General features: G+C 40.5%; 1 protein-coding gene across 3 annotated transcripts in view; it reads left to right on the top strand.

Annotated features, from left to right (window-relative positions):
- The window catches only part of chd1 (chromodomain helicase DNA binding protein 1), a 32,700-nt gene that overhangs the window by 4,010 nt on the left and 8,222 nt on the right, over positions 1-20,468 (top strand). For 2 of the 3 annotated variants that reach the window (XM_088629954.1, XM_088629955.1), the window contains exons 3-27: positions 1,595-1,799; positions 2,305-2,433; positions 4,768-4,838; positions 5,856-6,029; positions 6,232-6,488; positions 7,438-7,663; positions 8,313-8,413; positions 9,716-9,894; positions 10,627-10,751; positions 10,939-11,155; positions 12,091-12,180; positions 13,081-13,271; positions 14,211-14,399; positions 14,848-15,010; positions 15,387-15,539; positions 15,663-15,734; positions 16,230-16,379; positions 16,564-16,712; positions 16,975-17,071; positions 17,170-17,265; positions 18,396-18,572; positions 18,854-19,014; positions 19,143-19,184; positions 19,276-19,409; positions 19,524-19,662. In XM_088629954.1, the coding sequence (XP_088486080.1) occupies positions 1,595-1,799; positions 2,305-2,433; positions 4,768-4,838; positions 5,856-6,029; positions 6,232-6,488; positions 7,438-7,663; positions 8,313-8,413; positions 9,716-9,894; positions 10,627-10,751; positions 10,939-11,155; positions 12,091-12,180; positions 13,081-13,271; positions 14,211-14,399; positions 14,848-15,010; positions 15,387-15,539; positions 15,663-15,734; positions 16,230-16,379; positions 16,564-16,712; positions 16,975-17,071; positions 17,170-17,265; positions 18,396-18,572; positions 18,854-19,014; positions 19,143-19,184; positions 19,276-19,409; positions 19,524-19,662 (3,687 nt within the window). The remainder of the gene's footprint in view (positions 1-1,594; positions 1,800-2,304; positions 2,434-4,767; positions 4,839-5,855; positions 6,030-6,231; positions 6,489-7,437; positions 7,664-8,312; positions 8,414-9,715; positions 9,895-10,626; positions 10,752-10,938; positions 11,156-12,090; positions 12,181-13,080; positions 13,272-14,210; positions 14,400-14,847; positions 15,011-15,386; positions 15,540-15,662; positions 15,735-16,229; positions 16,380-16,563; positions 16,713-16,974; positions 17,072-17,169; positions 17,266-18,395; positions 18,573-18,853; positions 19,015-19,142; positions 19,185-19,275; positions 19,410-19,523; positions 19,663-20,468) is intronic. The other variant, XM_088629956.1, reaches the window with a different exon arrangement.

Here is a 20,468-nt window from a genome sequence, read left to right as displayed (position 1 = left end):
ACTTAACATACACAAAAAGTTACGGGAATTATTGCCAAAGTAAATATTGCAGGACGATTGAAAAATCTTTTGGTTGGATGAGGTTTGAGCTGGCCTTCCGCAGACTGTTGCTTTGAAAGGTTCATCTGTAGTTGTCGAACAGAACTGAAATGTAAGTGTCATGTGTCTGTTTAATCCGAGTTGAATGGGTGGTGAGAACCTGTAACCATGATCTTGCTGAGCTACTTTTACTGGACATAGCGATCAAGAATGGAGTTCACACAGTGAGAAGCTTGAGAACTGAAGTGAAAATTAGTTGCTAACCCTTTGCAACTTATTATATGTATGACTTGTGCATTTTGATAGATCTAATCCTCTTTTCTCATTGCTTTTTATGATCAATTTTTATTTTATGTAACCCCTTACTGAGGTCAAGCTGTAAAAAAAAAAAAGTAGTTTATATTGTTTTCGCTGTTTAGTTGTGTTCAGTCAAGCTAAAAAGCTATCTTTCCATCAGTTTAAATATAGCAGGTTTGTGTCAGGATTGAGCAGGGTTCATTGCAGGAATGAAAATGTGGTGTGCACACTTCTCTGAGAGTATAAGCACATGCCTGTTAAAGCAAGAAAGCCAAGTCATTTTGTATCTAAGAGAATAAAGTCAAGTTCATATAAAGGCAATAATTTCATTTATTTTAGAGAGGATTCTGTTGCAGTCAGTGGAATTCCAGTCCTTGTTTCAGACAGTTATAAGGCATCCGTTAACACTGTCGACAGCAGTTAGCGCTTAAAACAAAAACACACGTATGTGTGATAATTATACATCTCAAATGGTTATGAAAAGTTGAACAGTTACTCTTCACTTGAAGTCATTTTGGGGGACGGTGTGTTTGCTGTAAGGAGTACTCTGTGGTACAGATGCTAAAAAAGTAATTCGCTACCCACATCTGTTCAGACGCACAACCGTTTTCAAAGCAGCAGCTCAAGATGGGGCTGTCAGTTCAGCTCGCCTGCGTTCTCTCTGGAACGGCTTCCACACTGGCCACCTGCGTCCTGATGTGGACAAGGCCTGCTGCAGGAGCGGCCCTCGCAAAGCCTCGTCACATACTGGCTTCTGGCAGAGCCCACGAAAAAACCTGCCTAGCAAAGTCTTTCCGCTGGGTCCCGCCTTTGTGTTGTTTTGATCGACTGATAGGCCGTTTCTTACGTCCCTCCCGATGTGAGGTGGCCGGTCCTGAATGGGAGTGTGGTGAGGCTCTTGTACTGGTACAAGAGGCGATGACGACCCACTCACGTCCTCAGGAGTGTAGTGTGGTTGCAGTAGGTGTAGTGTCTAGTTCGTCTTGTATCTACAAGCCCATATATTTATGAGGCAGTGTGAGGCTAATTATTATTTATGCGCCTAGAAGACGGCCCCGTCCGGGGCATCGAATGAAACAGTAGTATCTCACCGCACGCTGTAGGCCCTGTCCGACTACAAACCCACTGACCCGTACCTCCCCACGGCACGCTCTCCAGTCTCCCAACCCGATGTCACTTTTTCCCACTCGTCCTGTGAACTGCTGGCAGGGAGCAGCCTCCTTATATATCTCCCCACTGTTGATCCCCCCCCCCCCAGCAATTCTGACGAGGAGTCGGGGTCGGGCTCCGGCTCGGGATCCGGCTCGAGCTCCGGCAGCAGCAGCGATGGCAGCAGCAGCCAGTCGGGGAGCAGCGACTCGGGCAGCGGCTCGGACTCGGGCAGCCAGTCGGAATCGGAGTCCGAGGAGTCCAAGGAGAAGAGCCAGCCGGAAAACAAAACCCAAAAAATCGACGGGGCAGAGGTAAGGGACGAGACGCCATGGTATCCAAACACCGAGCTAAATTCTTAATTTGGTCCGGTGATGGATTAAGCATGTGGCTCTCGAACCGTGATTTGCTTGATGTGTCGTTTTCCTCAATACAGGTAATAGATTCTTTCTTTAAACTATTTCTGCCCTACTTAGTCTCCGTAAGCGAAGGTGTTCATTTCCGGACGGCCTTAATGCTATAATGTGCTTATGGTAGTGAGCAGCAGACATTTGTGTGCCTCGTGACGCTGAGATTGTTTCCTTGTCTGTAGAAATATTCCATACTATCCAGTACATCATAATGCCATTCTTTACACTCAGCCATCATTTAATTATTTTTATGGGTGCAAATATAGAATGAGCTCTGTTGTTTCTATGGAAACAAAGGCGGACAAATGACCTTATAAAACCAGTCTGTGTCTTGTTGCTTTTGTTTAGACGTTGTCGTTGTTTTCTTCTTTCCCCCCCTGCTTCCGTCTCCTCCGTCACCCCATGCAAGTTCTGGAAGTCCAACCCTAGTATTCTGGCTGTGCAGCAGTCGGCCATGCTCAGGAAACAGCAGCAGCAGCAGCAGCAGCAGCAGCAGCAGCAACAGCAGCAAAGCTCATCCAACAGTGGATCAGAAGAGGTAAGCCAAAGGGGATTGCATGGCAGTGACAGAATAACCCAGCATTTTACAGGAGATGAGTCGTGCTCTGCTTACAGGTGTCAGGATGAGATCCAGCCCCACACCAGTACGGAACAAAAGGGCACTGATGTCTTCTGAAGGAAATCAGATCTGAGGAGGATCCTGTCTTGTACCAAAACATTCGATTTTTTTTTGTTAATATGGAACAATAAAACAATTGTTGAACTTAATCCAGATGAGGGTGGCATCTCATTTTTCTGTTTGGAGTGGCTATCAAAACTGCTCACCCCCCTTTTCACATTTTACGTGGAAACATGTCCATCACGCCGCTGCAAAACCAGCAGAGACTCATGGCTGTAACTTCTGCCAAAGGTGCCTCTGCCAAGTACTGATTGAGGAGGGTGAATATTTGTGCAGTCTGTTCTGTTTTATATTGAGAATTAATTTTCAAGGATCTGTAGAATTCTTTTTTCCCCACTTTGTTTTGTGTCGATGGCAAAGGATCCCAATTAAATACATTTTTGATTCTATATTTTCAAGTCAGTAGAAGTCCATGTGGGGTGAGTACTTTTCATAGCCACGGTATGTAGGTCTTTCTGTAGATCTACCAAAGTCGGGGGGGGGAGGGGGCGTCCACCCTTCTTTGGACAGTCCAGTTTTAACCATTGAGGTAGGGTAGGAATGCATTTTCAGCCAAGAAATACAGCTCAAAGACTTTCTTAAAGGACGTAAAGGAGACAGTCTGATGCCAGTTTAGGTTTAATATAGAAAGCCATTTCTGTGTGTGCTTGATTTTGTTTGAAACTCCCGAAAAGCTACAAAAGAAAGGCCTTGCAAAACTGCAAAACCGAACTTAAATTCTGCAATTTTAACGCTAAAGACTTTTAGCAATATCTTACTGTCTAGGCCTCTGGGCTGTGATATAGTCATCATGGGAGTTGTGGTAATCAGCCTTCCTGATTGTGGATCAGGAGCTTTGACCTGTTTTATGATTTGGATGTCCATATAATAACGTGTGTACTTCATGACAAAGTACAGATGACCCAGTCTTAGGCCTGTGATGCATACTCGTATTGTCTGGTTTACTAATGAAAGTGATTTAGTCTAGGACGTGATTGTCTACAGTTTTATGTAAGTTAATATGTATGTATGCAATGCCTGCATTAATTTCTATTATTATTCTATTATAACCTTTACTTTGAGTGTGAGTATTCTGAGGGAAAAATACCTCGATTTTTTTGTTTTAGGGGAACTTTTATTGGAAAATGCGGAAGGATTGATGTACATTTTTAAACTAAACGTTTATGCCACATATGCTCAAATTGCTATTCAGATCGAAATTAAATTTAGGATTTAGGTTTTGTTATAAGAGAAGCATACAGTATGTATGTCGAGCTGGATATCTTATTCTGTTTTTTGTATAATTTAGTCTCCTGTTGTAAAAGTTATTTAATGCATTCATTAACTGTGCAGTTCCAAAACTTTGATTATAGACCTCCATAAAACATGATGTAGCTGATCTTTCTTATTTGACCCCATTACCTTATTGAAAATAGCCTCTGGTTTGTGGAGGCTGTTTTTTTTCCCTGTTCAGTGTCTGCACTGATGAAAAGTTTCTTTATAGTAGCTCAGCTGTGAGATATCTGTATTCTATCATTCTGTTCTTAACTGTGTTGATATTAAAAGACCGTGTTTAAGCTTGTCCATCATATTCTGTTCAACGGATATCATATAATGCAATTAAGTAATATAGCCAGACGTTTTTAGACACTTTACACATTAGATGAGGTATTCATTTTTTCACACATAAAAGCACGCAGGCCGTTATCACAGTACCATCCTTTCAAGACATGGAGAATTTTGTGAGGTCACTGTGCTGGCTGTGTAGGCGTGATATTTAACTCCTTTCCCAGAGAGAGGTACTGTTCTAGCTTAGTCCTGTATGGAATATCTAACTACAGCGCATAAATCAGATTGTATTCAATCTAAATACAGTTTTCAGACATTAACTTGTAATCTGAGTTAACAACAGACACGGAAAATAATGGTCAGAAAATGAGACATTCTTTTTTCATTTGCGCATCACTGCAGGATATTTTCAAGGCTTCAAGTAAGACAACTTGCTGATGAGTGAGAGTTGAAGTCAGAGTCGGAAATCCCCCAAAAATTGAAATGAATAAAACTGAAAAGTAGAAAATATGAATTAAATTGTCTGAAAAACCAGCTTTATCGAAGGAAATGTGCTGTTTGTGTTGACTTGTTGAAACTGTAAAAGTGCAATTTTTTTTTAAGCTTCAATTTCTTACTGAAGAGGTCATGTTTTTTCTGTGACAGGATTCATCTAGTAGTGACGAATCAGACGATGACTCCTCAAGCCAGGCTAAGAGGAAAAAAAAGCGTAAAGAGTAAGTTAATTTAAATATTTCAAGGCACAGGATACACAAATACACGTCATACACCAGACCCGGTGAATGCAGATTATACAGCCTGACACTGTCAATAAACACTGTGTATTTGGGGAGAAAACAGATGTGCGTCAGTGATAGTGACACTTATTAAACATGGAAGCCATTTTTAATGTAGAATACTGCACATAGGTAGTTGCTGTGCTATAAATCGTGAAAGTTGTGGGTTTGAAGGTTAAAACTTTACAGTGCATTGCCCTTGTAGTGTTTAGAGAACAGAGCGAACCTTTCATATATGATGCATATTACAATGAGGAGAGATCAGAAAATAAATCATCCAGTCCAAAAAGCAGGCAAGCACATTTTGGTGCTTCGGCACAATAACTTCAAAAGTATGGATTTTTAAGGAATAGATGAAAGACCACATACCATATATATTGTGCTGTGTAGTAAAACAAGAGATAAGACTAATTGTACTTTTTGAATGGGCTGGGTCAGTTGTTGCTTGTCTAATGACCCATATTTGTAATAGATACATGCAATGTTTATACCCTTTCATCTGTTGAATAGAAGATGTCTAGTATGACCCTAACAAAACTAAATTTGAATAGGCTGGGCAATGTGAAAACCATCTTGATAAAGCTGAATCTGCAATCCATGCATTCTCTCTCTTTCGTAAAAATAAATCGCTATTTTTGAGTATCAAGGAGAATGAGAAGGTTTGCTTTATGATAAACAGTGTTGCTTTCCTATGAAGATATCAATTTAATGTTTTTGTCAGGTCTGTAGGTGTCAGATGGTAAAAAGCTGTTAAACCTTGCCCTGCACACTGCTGTTCCTTAATTCAGAGCAGTATATGCCAGTTTATGTATTCATGATTCTGAGTTGTAATCACACAGGAGTGGTTCTTTTTTTATATCAGTACTGTTCTGAGGATTTTAACATTTGAATGTATTTTATGTTGTATTGTTATCAAGTGTTTTTTTTTAAACTTGTTTAAATTAATTTTATTTTTAGTGAGGACTGGCAATTGTCTGGCTCTGTGTCTGGTTCCAGGTCAGGGTCCGGGTCTGGATCGGGCTCCGGTTCAGATTCTGGTTCTGACTCTTCAGAAGAAGGTGAAAACAGTGATGAGAGTGTGTCTGACTATGAGCCAAGTCACAAAATCAAAAGCAGGAAGCCTCCAAACAGGTACAAACTTTGCTTTTTGCCTTGTAAAATGTTGTCGGAGAATATTTTATTTTTTCTTTCCCCTTTTGTTATAAGTTAGAAAGTTTTGTTTTCTCTAGCTGCGAAAGTAACGGTTAGCTCCATTTGGTACATTTACACTCGGAGCCCGATATGAACCTCCCTTTCGTGCGCTTTTGTAAATGTAGTTGGTTTCCCTCCTTAGGACTAACGCAAGAAATGGTAAGAAAGGCAAAGCTCTGAAGAAGAAACCAGGAGGGTCGTCTTCGGATGAAGATGATTACGACAAGAAGGGGCCGCGGCGGCAGGCTACTGTGAACGTGAGCTATAAGGAAGACGACGAAATGAAGACTGATTCGGACGACTTAGTCGAAGTGTGCGGGGAGGACGTTCCGCAGCCTGAGGAAGATGAATTTGAAACTTTAGAAAAAGTGATGGAAATGAGAATAGGGAGGAAAGGAGGTAAGCATTTCTTGTTCCGTTCTTGGTCAGCGTGTTGACCCTTGTGTCCGATATCTCTCCGTTGGCTGTGATTCTGCTCAATCTGAAATTCATTAGTGTGAATGTCTTAGCAACTCGCTCCACAGTTCGGTGTGCTGTATCTTCTGTCTGTATTTGGGGCTACTCTCCCTGGTGTCGCTGCACTGCCACACACTGTAACCACACACAGCACATCGTATTGTATTCTTCCGCATGAGCCCTTCCTACAAGAAAAATCTGAGGGTGGATTATATAGGTAGAAAAGTAACTTTAAAAATGGTTACTTCTTCAGAACAAAAGGTACAATTTCTTATGTTCACGGGCAGTTAAATATCAAATTTTTCCCAACACTAAAACGTAAATGATTCTAAACTAATTAAAAAATGAAACATTTAAAATCTTGGGAGGTCATTTACATGATGTTTATTCCTGAGTAAGTGTTAATATTCTTATTAAAGGTCAGATATTTGCAGTCAACCACAAAATAGCTTGATTGCTGTATCCTAGGTTTTACAGATAGCAGTAGTGATCTGTTCAATTTAGGTTAACTTGGTAAAATTCTGTTTTAAGAAATTCATCTGGAATAAACACTTTGAAGGCACCATGGATTTTTAGGATTATGGTTACAGATTGCAATTTGCCCATAAAATGGAAACATAGTATTAAAAGTTCTTAAGTAAAAATGAAGTAGAGCCAAACATCTTCTAGATGGTTTTCACTTAAATCGATAAAATCAACATGACATTGACTAGCATCAGTTTGACAAAATACTGCACTGATTTTATTTTAATGCAACATCTTACACTAAGTCAAACATTTTTGTTTGCATGTGGTCTGTTATCTAAGAGATCTAAACTCAGATGTTTAGCAAATGCAAGGTCTGTTCATATTGCCTGCCATTGAAAAGCAATCCCCTTTTTTCTCTCTTAAGCTACTGGTGCTGCCACAACTGTGTATGCGGTGGAGACAGATGGGGATCCTAACACTAGCTTCAACCCAAACAAGGAGGCCGGGGAGCAGCAGTATTTGATTAAATGGAAAGGATGGTCTCACATTCACAACACCTGGGAGACGGAAGAAACACTCAAACAGCAGAATGTGAAAGGCATGAAAAAACTGGACAACTTCAAGAAAAAAGAACAGGACAAAAAGCGATGGTAAGATAATTCATAATCCACCACCACCAATGTGCAGCATCCACCTGGATGATGCGACGGCAGCTATAGTGCACCAGAACGCTCACCACACATCAGCTATCAGTGGGGAGGAGAGCAGAGTAATGAAGCCAGTTCATAGATGGGGATTATTAGGAGGCCATGATTGGTAAGGCCAAATGGGAAATTTGATGGGACTGTAAGCTGTGTGCTCCTTCTGCAGAACACCCTTCCACCATCTGACGTTTTAATTGCGGTCATATTTGTATTACTGACCAAAACAGTGTGCGTCGTGTCTTTAGACTGACTTTTACTGATGTCTCGCTCTTACCATCGTGGGAAGGAAAGGGCTATTTGCATTGTATTGTTCTTTATAGTAAGTGCGGTCTGAATTTGACTCAAAACCCATAATGCTTGGGTTGAAACACATTTTTAGGGGGATTCTATCTGTATTTGAATTGACCATATTAAATGAAGCAAAATGGGACTTCACTGGATTGTTTTAATTGATCTCTTGGAAGGGCTGAGTCTGACAGTAAGAAATAGAAAATATGGAGACACATGATATCTTGTATGTTCCGGACAAGATCTTGCCTTTTTTTAAACTTTGTCTAAAGGGTACGTTCCATCTTTTTTGCCGGTTTATATTTAGGTTAAAATCAGCATCTCCTGAAGACGTAGAATATTACAATTGTCAACAGGAATTGATGGATGACCTGTATTCACAGTATCGGATCGTGGAAAGAATAATAGGTGAGTATTATTCTGCCAAAATATTTTGGCACAAGTGGTCAAGCGAAGAAAGTTCATCTCTAACGAATTCCACTGTTTGGGTGTTGTGGAATTTAACTGTACACCAGTTGCTATGTGACTGAAGAGTTAAAAAGAGCCTCACAGCATGACACCCTTCTTTGTTTTTTGTTATGAAAGCATTATTTTACTTTTGTTTAAAATAGTATACTGAAAGGCATTAAAATGGCAACAAATGCTGTTGGTCCCAGGACGGACAGATTTAGGGAGCCGAGTTGATTGGGCTCCTAGATTTTCATAGAAAGGGCATGGCAGTTTATGTACCAATGTCCTTTTTTGTCCAGCATCCTTGTAAATTAGGAAATACAGAGAGGCATATCTCCCATGATACCATTGTTAAGTCGTAGTTAACAGTGCTTGCTAGTGTTGATCTCTGCCTTCTGCCATCTGCACTTTGCTGAGCTGTAGCATCGGATATAAAACAAATTACTGGTTGCGCAGTTTACACATGCTCATTTCTGTGTATGTTTTTTCCTCTTCCTTCTCTTTCTGTCTGGTGGGTCCATGCCCAGCCTGTCCTTAATGAACACCCGCCACTAAAAATACATCAGTGTTTTTTTTTTCCAGAACCGCTGGCTGAGGGAGTGACCATAGGTTCAGTGTACATTGTTGTATGTTTTTCTGTGCATGTGAAAGCCATCCCCAGGAATCTTCACTGACAGCTGGTTTTAACAAAGGCTCCTGAAGCTTTTTATAGACCCTGTAAACCAATGCAAAAATTAAGTGCTACTTAAACTGATTCAGTCCTAGAAAGCAAGTCAAGCGTTATTTTCTTTCCCCACTGCTCAGAGGCTGCAGGATTTTAAGAACAACAAAAAAATGGCAAAAATAAATTATGTTCAGAATGTAGATTAAGTACATTAGGTGAACTTGAGCTGATGAACAAGCTAAAGAATTCATCTTTCACATCTAAATTTAAAAAAATGTCAGAATTGCAGTTTGAATCTGTGGTATTTCTGAGATGAAATGTAATACAAGTTAGTATTGAACAAATTAACAATTTTTGAAAAAGGTTAGTCCAGTTGTACCATTTTGGATGATTATAAATGATTGGTATTTGTATTGGGGACTTTCGTTAGAAGGCAAACAGTGATTTCCCTTGCACTTATCCAGCTAACAGTCTGAAAACACCCTTTAGGTCTACAAATGTTTTTGTAGTATGGAGACCTTTAATAGCTATTATAAAAGCTTTTTATAGCTTTTTTCCCCTGTGGGTCCTGAAATCCATAATTCTTTCTTTGGCAGCTCATTCTAATCAGAAGTCGGCAGCTGGTTACCCGGACTATTTGTGCAAGTGGCAGGGTCTTTCATATTCCGAGTGCAGCTGGGAGGATGGGGCCCTCATCTCCAGGAAATTTCAGAAGTGCATTGATGATTATATGAGCAGAAACCAATCCAAGACTATTCCCTTCAGAGACTGCAAGGTAAGGTTAAGAAAAAGAACATGTTCTGTATTTCATTTTAATTTAACGTTACAATCCCCATCTATTTTCCATTCATTTTAGAGTTTTGACCATAGCGATCCTAATCTCTCTTGTGATTGAAATATTTATTTGCATAACTCTAGCTAAACAAGTCTGGGGTTGAGACTTATGATTCTGTCCTATAAGTTTCATATTATCTGCGTGGAACCTTTTGTATAACCTATTTTCATACTATCAAATTTCTTTGGTTTCTGGTTTTGCGAACTGATATGATCTTACAGCATCAAATTTGAACTTGTTTCTTTTTTAGCCCGGATACTAGTAGTTATGATGGATTTAAGCAAATACTGTGTTGAAGTCTTATTCCAGCACAGCTCCAGGCAGTGACTGACCTTGCTGCTGAGTCAGGAAATGAGCAGTACTTTTACTGTCCCTTTTAAGCTATACCCCATTGATGCCAATGTGTAGTGTGCTTTTCTTCTTTTTATTCTGAGAAGGATAACCCTGTAACATCTTCATCACTTGCATGCACATATTCTCAACATTTTGTGGGTTTTTTGAGCCACAAGTTTGACAGATCAAGTAATGATGGCATTTATTACTCAGTGGCAGTCCTCATTGAGGGGTGTCTTCAGACACTGTAAGGCAGGAGTTGAATTGAAAATGGCTTGTCGAATACTGCTGGAAGTATTGCTCCTACACAAGTGCGTTTGTTGTTAATTTGTCCTGCAGGTGTTAAAACAGAGACCTAGGTTTGTTCCCATGAAGAAGCAGCCCCCCTATATTGGGGGGGACGGACTAGAGCTCCGAGATTATCAGTTGGATAGCTTGAACTGGATGGCACATTCCTGGTGCAAGTGAGTTTTTCTCCGTTACCTTTTTTCTTTAAGGTTCCTCAAGTGGTTTTGTTGATGCTTGACTTCTTATCACTCTCCATTCGCTTCTTAGAGGTGTTTGGTTTTGTTACCACTGCTGTCATCAGCCATATTGAACCCTTTCTCTTAAAGTCTTTTAATGCTTGCTGAATTTTTTTCTCTTTACCAGGGGAAACAGCTGCATCCTTGCTGATGAAATGGGTCTTGGAAAAACCATTCAAACTATTTGCTTTCTCAACTATATGTTTAATGATCATCAGTTGTATGGCCCATTCTTGTTGGTGGTACCCCTTTCTACTCTCACGTCCTGGCAGAGAGAGATTCAGCTGTGGGCTCCCCAGATGAACATTGTTGTTTACCTGGGAGACATCAACAGCAGAGGCATGGTATGTCTGGGGATGTTGTGTTGAGGGTATATAATAATAATAATAATAATAATAATAATAATTGCTTACACTTATATTGCGCTTTTCTGGACAATCCACTCAAAGCACTTTACAGGTAATGGGGACTCCCCCCTAGCACCACCAATGTGCAGCATCCACCTGGATGATGCGACAGCAGCCATAGTGTACCAGAGCCCTCACCACACATCAGCTAACAGTGGGGAGGAGAACAGAGTAAAAAAGCCAATTCATAGATGGGGATTATTAGGAGGCCATGATTGGTAAGGGTCAATGGGGAAATTTGGCCAGGATTACACCCCTACTCTTTTCGAGAAATGCCCTGGGACGAGAGTCAGGACCTCGGTTTTACGTCTCATCCGAAGGACGGTGCCTGTTTACAGTATAGTGTCCCCGTCACTATACTGGGGCATTAGGACCCACATGAGCTGCAGGGTGAGCGCCCCCTGCTGGCCCCACTAACACCTCTTCCAGCAGCAACCTTAGTTTCTCCCAGGAGGTCTCTCATCCAGGTACTGACCAGGCTCACACGTGCTTAGCTTCAGTGGGTTGCTAGTTGTGAGTTGCAGAGTGATATGGCTGCTGGATATTTTTGCCCTATATTTTAGATTGAACTGCTTTGGTCTACTACCTTGACAGGGCTGTCATTTGTCTGTATTTGAACATCATAACAATGGAGCATGCAGTGAATCTTCAAAGCTAGATACGTGTGCTAGATCGATACGTGCATGATGGATGTCTAGGTTTGTTAAGTATGTAAATCTAAAAAAGCATTCAGTTTCAGAAAGAAGTCATAACTATTCCTCTTCGGAAGTTCTAGTTTGCTTGGGAGGAAAATTTGAATTTTTGTTTTTTAAGTTGGGTGTATTGCAATGATGTGTATTTCTGTTAAAATGCTCTGGGATTCTTTTTTACAGATCAGAACACATGAATGGATGCATCCACAAAACAAGCGACTAAAGTTCAACATTTTACTGACGACTTATGAAATTTTGCTGAAAGATAAGGTATGTATTTGACGAAGCTCTCCTAAATTTAAATTTAAAGTTTAAATGTACTTTTTTTTTGTTTCTGTAAGCCTGTTGAATGCAGGTTTTTGTACGGATGTTAAGAGTAATTTTGCCACAGTTGCTTTTCAGTTAACATTAAAGGGGAACCGCTGTCCTGATTTCTCAGACCGCTTATTAAATCTTGGTAACAAATTAATTGACATTATAGAAAAAACTACAAGTTTCAAATTGAGCACTTTAATCGGGAACTTTGTGAAAGAACCGTAAGTCTTCCCACGAATTGCGACATGATTCGGCCCTTCCTCCCCTCTAGTCTCCATAATGACTAATGTGATGTACAAGTAAATAAAAACAGGTTGTGCAGCAAGCATTTCACCACAGAACTGATCCAGCGTTATCTGCATGCAGAGTAGACAAGTAGATTTGTTGGCAAAATCGTGTTGAAATCAAGAGCAATACTTGTTAGATTTAAAGAGATGTACTCAGAAGCTTACTAATTTACGGTTGCACATGTCACAGGAAGTTTTTTTGCCTCGTTCTGAATCACAGAACTTGGTCTGCACATACCTGGAAATAGTCTGTTTTGTGATGTCAATTGGAGGTCTTATAAGTTACTGTGTACATTTGACTTTTATTGTAGTTTGAAATGCACTCATCAGTGCTGATTCTTTCTAACCCCGCAATATGAAAATAGAGTTGCGGTTCCCCTTTAAATATTAAAGATTTCTTAAATAATAAGCTTCTCGTTTTGTGAGGGTCATTGACACTGTTACATGAAATGTTTCCACTCCATGTTGTTCGGACATGTTTGAGTGAGGTATCAGGTATTCGTTTTGGGTGATTGGTGGAAGGATTGTTCGCCCATGCCATAAAGAATGTGTGGTCGTTTAATCCTAGACGTTCCTGGGTAATGTGAACTGGGCCTTCATTGGTGTTGATGAAGCCCATCGGTTGAAGAACGATGATTCCCTTCTTTACAAAACTCTGATTGACTTCAAGTCGAATCACAGGCTTCTCATCACTGGGACCCCCTTACAGAACTCTCTGAAGGAGCTCTGGTCTCTGCTGCATTTCATCATGCCGGAAAAGTAGGTAGAAACGGCCGAGTCCGAGTTAGCCATGGTGTGCTCTGTATTGGGCAGGTGTGAGGGAACAGCCGAAGGTTTCCAAGATAAGATAGCGCATGTTAAAGACAGCCATCATTTATTTCTTATGTTTGCTATTGTTTATTTTGCTTGCCTGCGTGTTGCCTTGATATTTTTAGGTTCAGTTAGGATTCATGGTTGTTGATTAACTTGAGAAAGTGTTTTTGGTCTTGGAAACCTTTTCTTAAGCATTGTTAGTCCTAATGTCTTGGTAGCCACAATCTGTAAATGAGCCAGTCCGTCTGTTTGAAAAACATTGTATTGATAGTCATCATTTTATTTTATGTAGGCACTGCTTTATTTGTTTTGCTTTTGAAAATAAATTGCTAGCTGTATTTCAATAGATTTGCTAACAATTAAGTTTTAAAATGGAAAGGTGCATTTAAGCAAATTAAATTGTCAACTTGAGTTAGTTCCGGCTCTGTTGATGTGTGGAGGCAATGAAAATGTCATATCACCTGCGGTAACGCCAATACATTTTCAAAGTGACTGTTATAAAGTCACCAAAGTGAATTTATAAAATATTTCAAAAACATTACTATGACTTTTTTTTCCACTTGTGCTGATATGCACAGTACCCTCTTGCTGGTGAATGATATATATTTCCTTTCTTATTTAACAGTAGTTTCATTCCTTGGCCTAGAATTCTTTGTTTCTAGAAGTTTCTTTACGATCTTCATTTATTTTTGGACCACACATCTTTTGTCTTTTGTTTTAATTGAAGCTGTTAGATAAGTGTTTTTGTCTCAGGAGTTATTTAAAGAGATTCTGGGGACTCTCTCATTTAAAAGTAGATTTTAAAGGATGTTCTATGTTGCTTAGGACTGCTGTTATTTGTATTGATCATATTTCTGTACTTTAAATCCCGCTCTCTCTCGACAGGTTTCATTCCTGGGAGCTGTTTGAGGAAGAGCATGGCAAAGGCAGGGACTCGGGGTACACGAGTCTCCACAAGGAGCTGGAGCCCTTCCTGCTGCGCCGTGTCAAAAAGGATGTGGAGAAGTCTCTTCCTGCTAAAGTCGAGCAGATACTGCGAGTGGAAATGAGTGCAATCCAAAAGCAGTACTACAAGTAAGGCATCTGAAGTGAGGTGACATGCTCTCTGTGAGCTGGAGACCGCAAAAAACCTGTCTAGTGTGTACAAGAAGGCATTCATTCTGTACTTCTTGATTGGGGACATTTAAAGATTTCAACATTGTCACATAAGTGTAATCATTTATATATGACTATAATTGTCTCTTTGTAGTGGCTTATAAATTGTTGAAAAGAGCTACAGTGGGGTTTTATTAATCTTATTATTCTTGCAATGCTAATTAGGAACCCTGGAGACTGATGTACAGAATGTCAAATGCATTATTTGCTTTTGAAACAAAAGATTGGAAACACATTGAATTGTTTTTGTAATGCATAGTTTTTTGACTGCTTATTTAAAGACATAAGTATGGGGTTGTGTTTAAATTTATGGAAACATCAGAACACTGTGTATTCTAACATTTTTTTTTCTTACTCCTTTAAACAGGTGGATATTGACCAGAAATTACAAGGCCCTCAGCAAAGGCACGAAGGGCAGTACCTCAGGCTTCCTCAATATAATGATGGAGCTGAAAAAGTGTTGTAATCATTGCTACCTCATTAAACCACCAGAGGATAACGAGTTCTATAACAGACAAGAGGCCTTACAGGTAAGAGAGGGCTCTAGAAGGTGATGTAGACTCACGATGTGATATAGGTTAGAAATTACCAATTACCATAGGGTTTCAATTAAAAAAAAACTCTGCAGACGAACATTTTGCAGTTCAAAAAGAAGCCAGGCCTTGGGTTTGAACCTTGTTGCTTCTACTCTCATAAAGGTGACTATAAATGAATGAAAGTGTGTGTTATGGCCGATTCAGGGTGCTGTGGATGTTTCACTCTTGCAGCTTCATTCGTGCCCCTTGCTTGTGATGCGTTTGGAGCAGGCAGTGGACGCCCGGTTGTGGTTTTGGATGTGGCCGTGTTAACGATTAACGGTGGCGGAGGTTTAACGCAAGCTCCCTCGTCCGCTTTCCTCTCCTGCAGCACCTGATCCGCAGCAGCGGGAAGCTGATCCTGCTCGACAAGCTCCTGATCCGCCTGAAAGAGCGAGGCCACCGGGTGCTCATCTTCTCTCAGATGGTGCGCATGCTGGACATTCTGGCGGAGTACTTGAAGAACCGGCAGTTCCTCTTCCAGGTGTGGCTCTTAAACTCTCCTTTAACGGCTGCAAGGCAAATCGGCCGCGTCTAAGAGGGGGGACGCTTTTAAATCTGCGCCCTCTTGTGTTGGTTTTCATCAGGTTTTTTTCTTTTCCTTTAGAGACTGGATGGATCTATTAAAGGAGAAATGAGAAAACAAGCACTGGATCATTTTAATGCAGAAGGGTCAGATGTAAGTGTTATTCATCTAGAGCAGTTTTGTGTGTGGTTTAACAGTTTTGTATAAAAGTGAAAATTTGGACTGTAAGCAAAACCTTGTCCAAAAACTATGATTGTCCTTAGCAGGCACTGTATGCCTCCAGTAGCATCCTTAAAACCCTTTAAAAAGGAGTGTATTACAAGATGCACATTATTTTTAGCGAATCTGTAATATGACAGATTATTGAATCGTGATCCCATGATTAAAAATAGGGCTGCAATTACATTTTGTCCCAACTATCAGTTTCAACCCTTGGGACCCATCAAGGGTTTTATTTGGTCTGAAAGAAGGAACAAAAATCTACCATCAGGTACTGGGTTTATAATTTTTCAGTTGGCCTGTGGATCACAGATTTGATTTAACTTGGGTGTTGAACTTGTCACTTGGACCTTGAAGCTCTTCCTGTGCATCTGTGAATTTGTTCAGACATATCTGGCTGCAATTTGATTTTTGTTGTGTCATTTGTAGGATTTCTGCTTCCTGCTGTCTACGAGAGCTGGTGGTTTGGGCATAAACTTGGCTTCTGCAGATACTGTGGTGATATTTGATTCAGACTGGAATCCTCAAAACGACTTGCAGGCACAAGCCAGAGCCCACAGGATTGGGCAGAAAAAACAGGTATCACTTTGCGTTATCTTAATGAAGTGCTTAATACCCAAAGTCTTAAGAAAGGCAACATGAAGCAACAGACCTTTGTGTTGCCCATTTTTGAATGTCTAGTCATCTTTGTGCAAACTTTATTTAACCATAAGTCTTTCCCCTTAGTTAAGGATTCAGTTTTTCGCCTTAATTTTCTTTTTAGGTTAACATCTATCGTCTTGTGACAAAGGGATCAGTGGAGGAGGAAATCATAGAAAGGGCAAAGAAGAAGATGGTTCTGGATCATCTGGTGATCCAGAGAATGGACACCACTGGAAAAACTGTGCTGCACACGGGCTCTGCCCCCTCCAGGTGCCTGCTGGATCTGAATGTTATTTTTTTAAACCCTTGAAAAAAGGACTGTATATATTTCTTGTACATCTAAGCCTTTGTATGTTGAAAAGTCCTGTGAAGTATTGTGAGTCTGCATTCAGGGTTTGTGCATCAGTGCTTCTTGTATGCAGTATTTGTTTAATATAATGTATTTTATAATGTTGTATATCAATTATTTGTTAATGTAGTGCAGATAATGTGATTTGTTTTGCGTCATGCTGTAATACTTTTGTGTTTGCAGCTCCACTCCATTCAATAAAGAAGAGCTCTCTGCTATCCTGAAGTTCGGCGCCGAGGAGCTCTTCAAAGAGCAGGAAGGAGAGGAGCAGGAGCCGCAGGTCGGTCGTGTTGCGTTTTGCTGTTTTTGAAGCAGCGAGTTCGTCTGCTTTTGTGAGTCACTTTTCTCACCTTTCCTAATTTTTCCACCTTTGTCCAGGAGATGGATATTGATGAAATCCTGAAGCGAGCCGAAACCCGCGAGAACGATCCAGGCCCAGCCACTGTAGGGGAAGAGCTGCTTTCACAGTTCAAGGTGCCGTCCCTCTCGACATTGCTCTGTGTACCTCCCTTCACAGGGGAAATTTCCAAACATCCTTGTGATAGAACAGCATGTGATAGCCGGTTCACCGCAGAAACGTGCCTCTGTGGCTTTAAGAAGCAGCTTTGATTGTACACACTTGGCCCAGGTGTGTGCTAAGGCATTCAAAATGTAAATCCCTCATGGACCATAAAATCTTCACTCATCATAGGAACTGAACTGAAAATAGACATGGTAATAGTAGCCTCGTGAGTGACATCAGAGGGATATGCAACACCTCAAAGAGCTGAGCAAAAGCTGAATAGTGATGATTTAATTATGACCAATGTTTCTGAGAACTTACCTTGAGCTGTAGTAACTGGGTAAGGATCTGTGGTGCAACTACCAGGGATATATTCTATTTGGTGTCCGATATTTCAAGTGTACCCCTCCCTTCTTTTATCCTCATAACCCTGGATAGACATTGAAACTGGCGATAAGCTAGGGTGGCATTGGGGAAGAACATATTAGGAGGGGCATCTGTGCAGTGTTTTGGAACCATTTAAGAGGAAAGTGAGTGCAACGGTAGAAAAGGGGAGCACAAAAAAGGGACACCACCAATGTGCAGCCCCACCTGGATGATGCGACTGCAGTCATAGTGCACCAGTACACTCACCACACATCAGCTTTCAGTGGGGAGGAGAGCAGAGTAATGAAGCCAATTCATAGATGGGGATCATTAGGGGGCCATGATTGGTAAGGGCCAATGGGAAATTTGGCCAGGGTGCCAGGGTTATACCCTTACTCTTTTCGAGAATTCCCCTGGGGTTTTAAATGACCACAGAGAGGACCTCGGTTTTACATCTCATCCGAAGGACGGCGCCTTTTTACAGTATAGTGTCCCCGTCACTCTACTGGGGCATTAGGACCCACACAGGCCGCAGGGTGAGCGCCCCCTGCTGGCCCCACTAACACCTCTTCCCAGGAGGTACTGACCAGGCTCCAGCAAGAAAACATGTTTTTGGAAACATGGATTTCATGCCTTATTTCTTCTTCTAGCACAACGTTTAGATACCTGAGTTGTTTGGTACTTAGTTTACCTCCTTAATGTAGCACTACATTCGAATTTCCAATTAAAACTACAGGTGGCCAATTTCTCCACAATGGAAGATGATGAGATTGACCTTGATGGGGAGCACAATGGCAAGACCTGGGATGATATCATTCCCGAGGAGCAGCGAAAGAGGATGGAGGAAGAGGAGAGGCAGAAAGAGTTGGAGGAAATTTACTTGCTACCCAGAATGAGAAACTGTGCCAAACAGGTATTCTGTTCAATATTGTAACATAGTGAAGCAGTATCTTTACCCAAATATTTGATTTTCAAGGTTACAGTCCTTCAAAAAATCAGTAGTAGCCATATGTGTATATATACTCTGAGAAAAGGTGATCTGAAATAGCTATTTTCACCTAATTGGTATTTTTTACTTTGAAAATTGCAATTGAAATGCAATTGAGTACCTGCACGGAGGTTATGTTAACAAATGCTGGGTCTAAAACGAATTGTTCTGATTTTAATGCAATCATATATTTCGTTTTGAAACAGATAAGCTTTAATGGGAATGAAGGCAGGCGCAGCAGGAACCGAAGATACTCTGGGTCAGACAGCGACTCAGTTTCAGGTAGAAAGCGTCCAAAAAAACGAGGGAGGCCTCGAACTATTCCACGGGAAAACATCAAAGGCTTCAGTGATGCTGAAATAAGAAGGTAAAATATAAAATAGCTCATTTAGTATGATCCACCAACAACTGAAGTTGTTGCTTCTGAATATATGGATTAATGTTCACGTATTCCTGTTAATAGCATCACAGTTAATGTTTTTTCCCCCCATACAGGTTCATAAAGAGCTACAAAAAGTTTGGTGGACCTCTCGAAAGGTAAGCTCATTTAAACAAATTTTTAACATAGCAAATTGGGGTCGTAAGTTTGAGCCTGTTCATCATTTGAATTTCTTTGTCCTGTGTAAAGGCTTGATGCAATTGCCCGGGATGCAGAATTGGTGGACAAATCTGAATACGACCTCAAGCGACTAGCGGAAACAGTGCATAATGGCTGCATAAAGGCATTAAGAGAAAACTCCTCCGGCCCAGAAAAGACTGGAGGTAACCCGTCACTTGGAATAAGATGCAGATGGAATAAGTCAAAAGCTGTTGTTCATCCAAGGTGTGTTGGAAAATCTGCATGCAAAATAAATCTTTGTGTTTGCGCTGCGGCAGGAGGGAGACGGGGGAAGGTGAAGGGGCCCACTTTCCGTATCTCAGGAGTTCAGGTCAACGCGAAGTTGGTCATCTCTCATGAAGAGGAGTTGGCACCACTGCACAAGTCCATTCCTGCTGATCCTGAAGAGAGGAAAAGGTATTTGAACCTCCTCTGTTCTCTTTGAAGATGTATTGCATGTCTAAGTGGACATTTACAGATTTAGAGTATGACAAACTGGAGAGGTGAATGTTTTCTATAACTGCTGTCTATAAATTAAAAAAAACATTTCTATAGGGAAAGGCACGTGTGATGTTTATCTGTGTAAGGTAAGGGGAAAAAGTTGCATCCATTAACAGTTTTACAAAACCCAAAGACAGTGGACAGTGTACAAAAAAGCTCAGTTTGGCAAAACTTTATCAAATGATGACTCCGTCTCCAATGTAAATACGACCTAACAAAAAATAATTGTAGAACTTTGTATTCTTAAAGCTCACCAGGTATATTAGTAATTGTAAGTAAGATAATCTTATGGTTTTCATAACTCAGGATGAGTCCACACCAACATGTACTGTGGTTATTCTAGTTTCTGTTATCTTTTCTTCACATTGCTGACAAAACAATCATTTACAGCTGTTTCTCCAGATTTTAATTGAGGTTCAACACCAAACAAAACTGTAATGCACGTTATTGGTTTGTTTTTAGAACTGGGTACATGTTCATTAACCCTGTTGCTATGGAAGCAACACAATCACTTCAGTGCCATATTCCCGAAATGCAGGCTGATACCAAAATTGTAGTTTTGGGTAATTGAATGACTGGAATATACCATTATATGTAATAAAGCTTTGTTAATAAATACAGGTGACAAAATGTTGCATGTCTATTATACATAGATATAGCATCATAACATCTTGAGTTAATGCTATAAAAAATTTTTAATTTATCATTTAGCTATTATAATT

This window comes from Lepisosteus platostomus, chromosome 4, assembly GCF_059453375.1.
Source record: "Lepisosteus platostomus isolate fLepPlt1 chromosome 4, fLepPlt1.hap1, whole genome shotgun sequence".
In the NCBI taxonomy this organism is placed as follows: Eukaryota; Metazoa; Chordata; class Actinopteri; order Semionotiformes; family Lepisosteidae; genus Lepisosteus; species Lepisosteus platostomus.
Note: the sequence above shows the minus strand (reverse complement) of the source record. Positions and strands in the feature narration are given on the sequence as shown.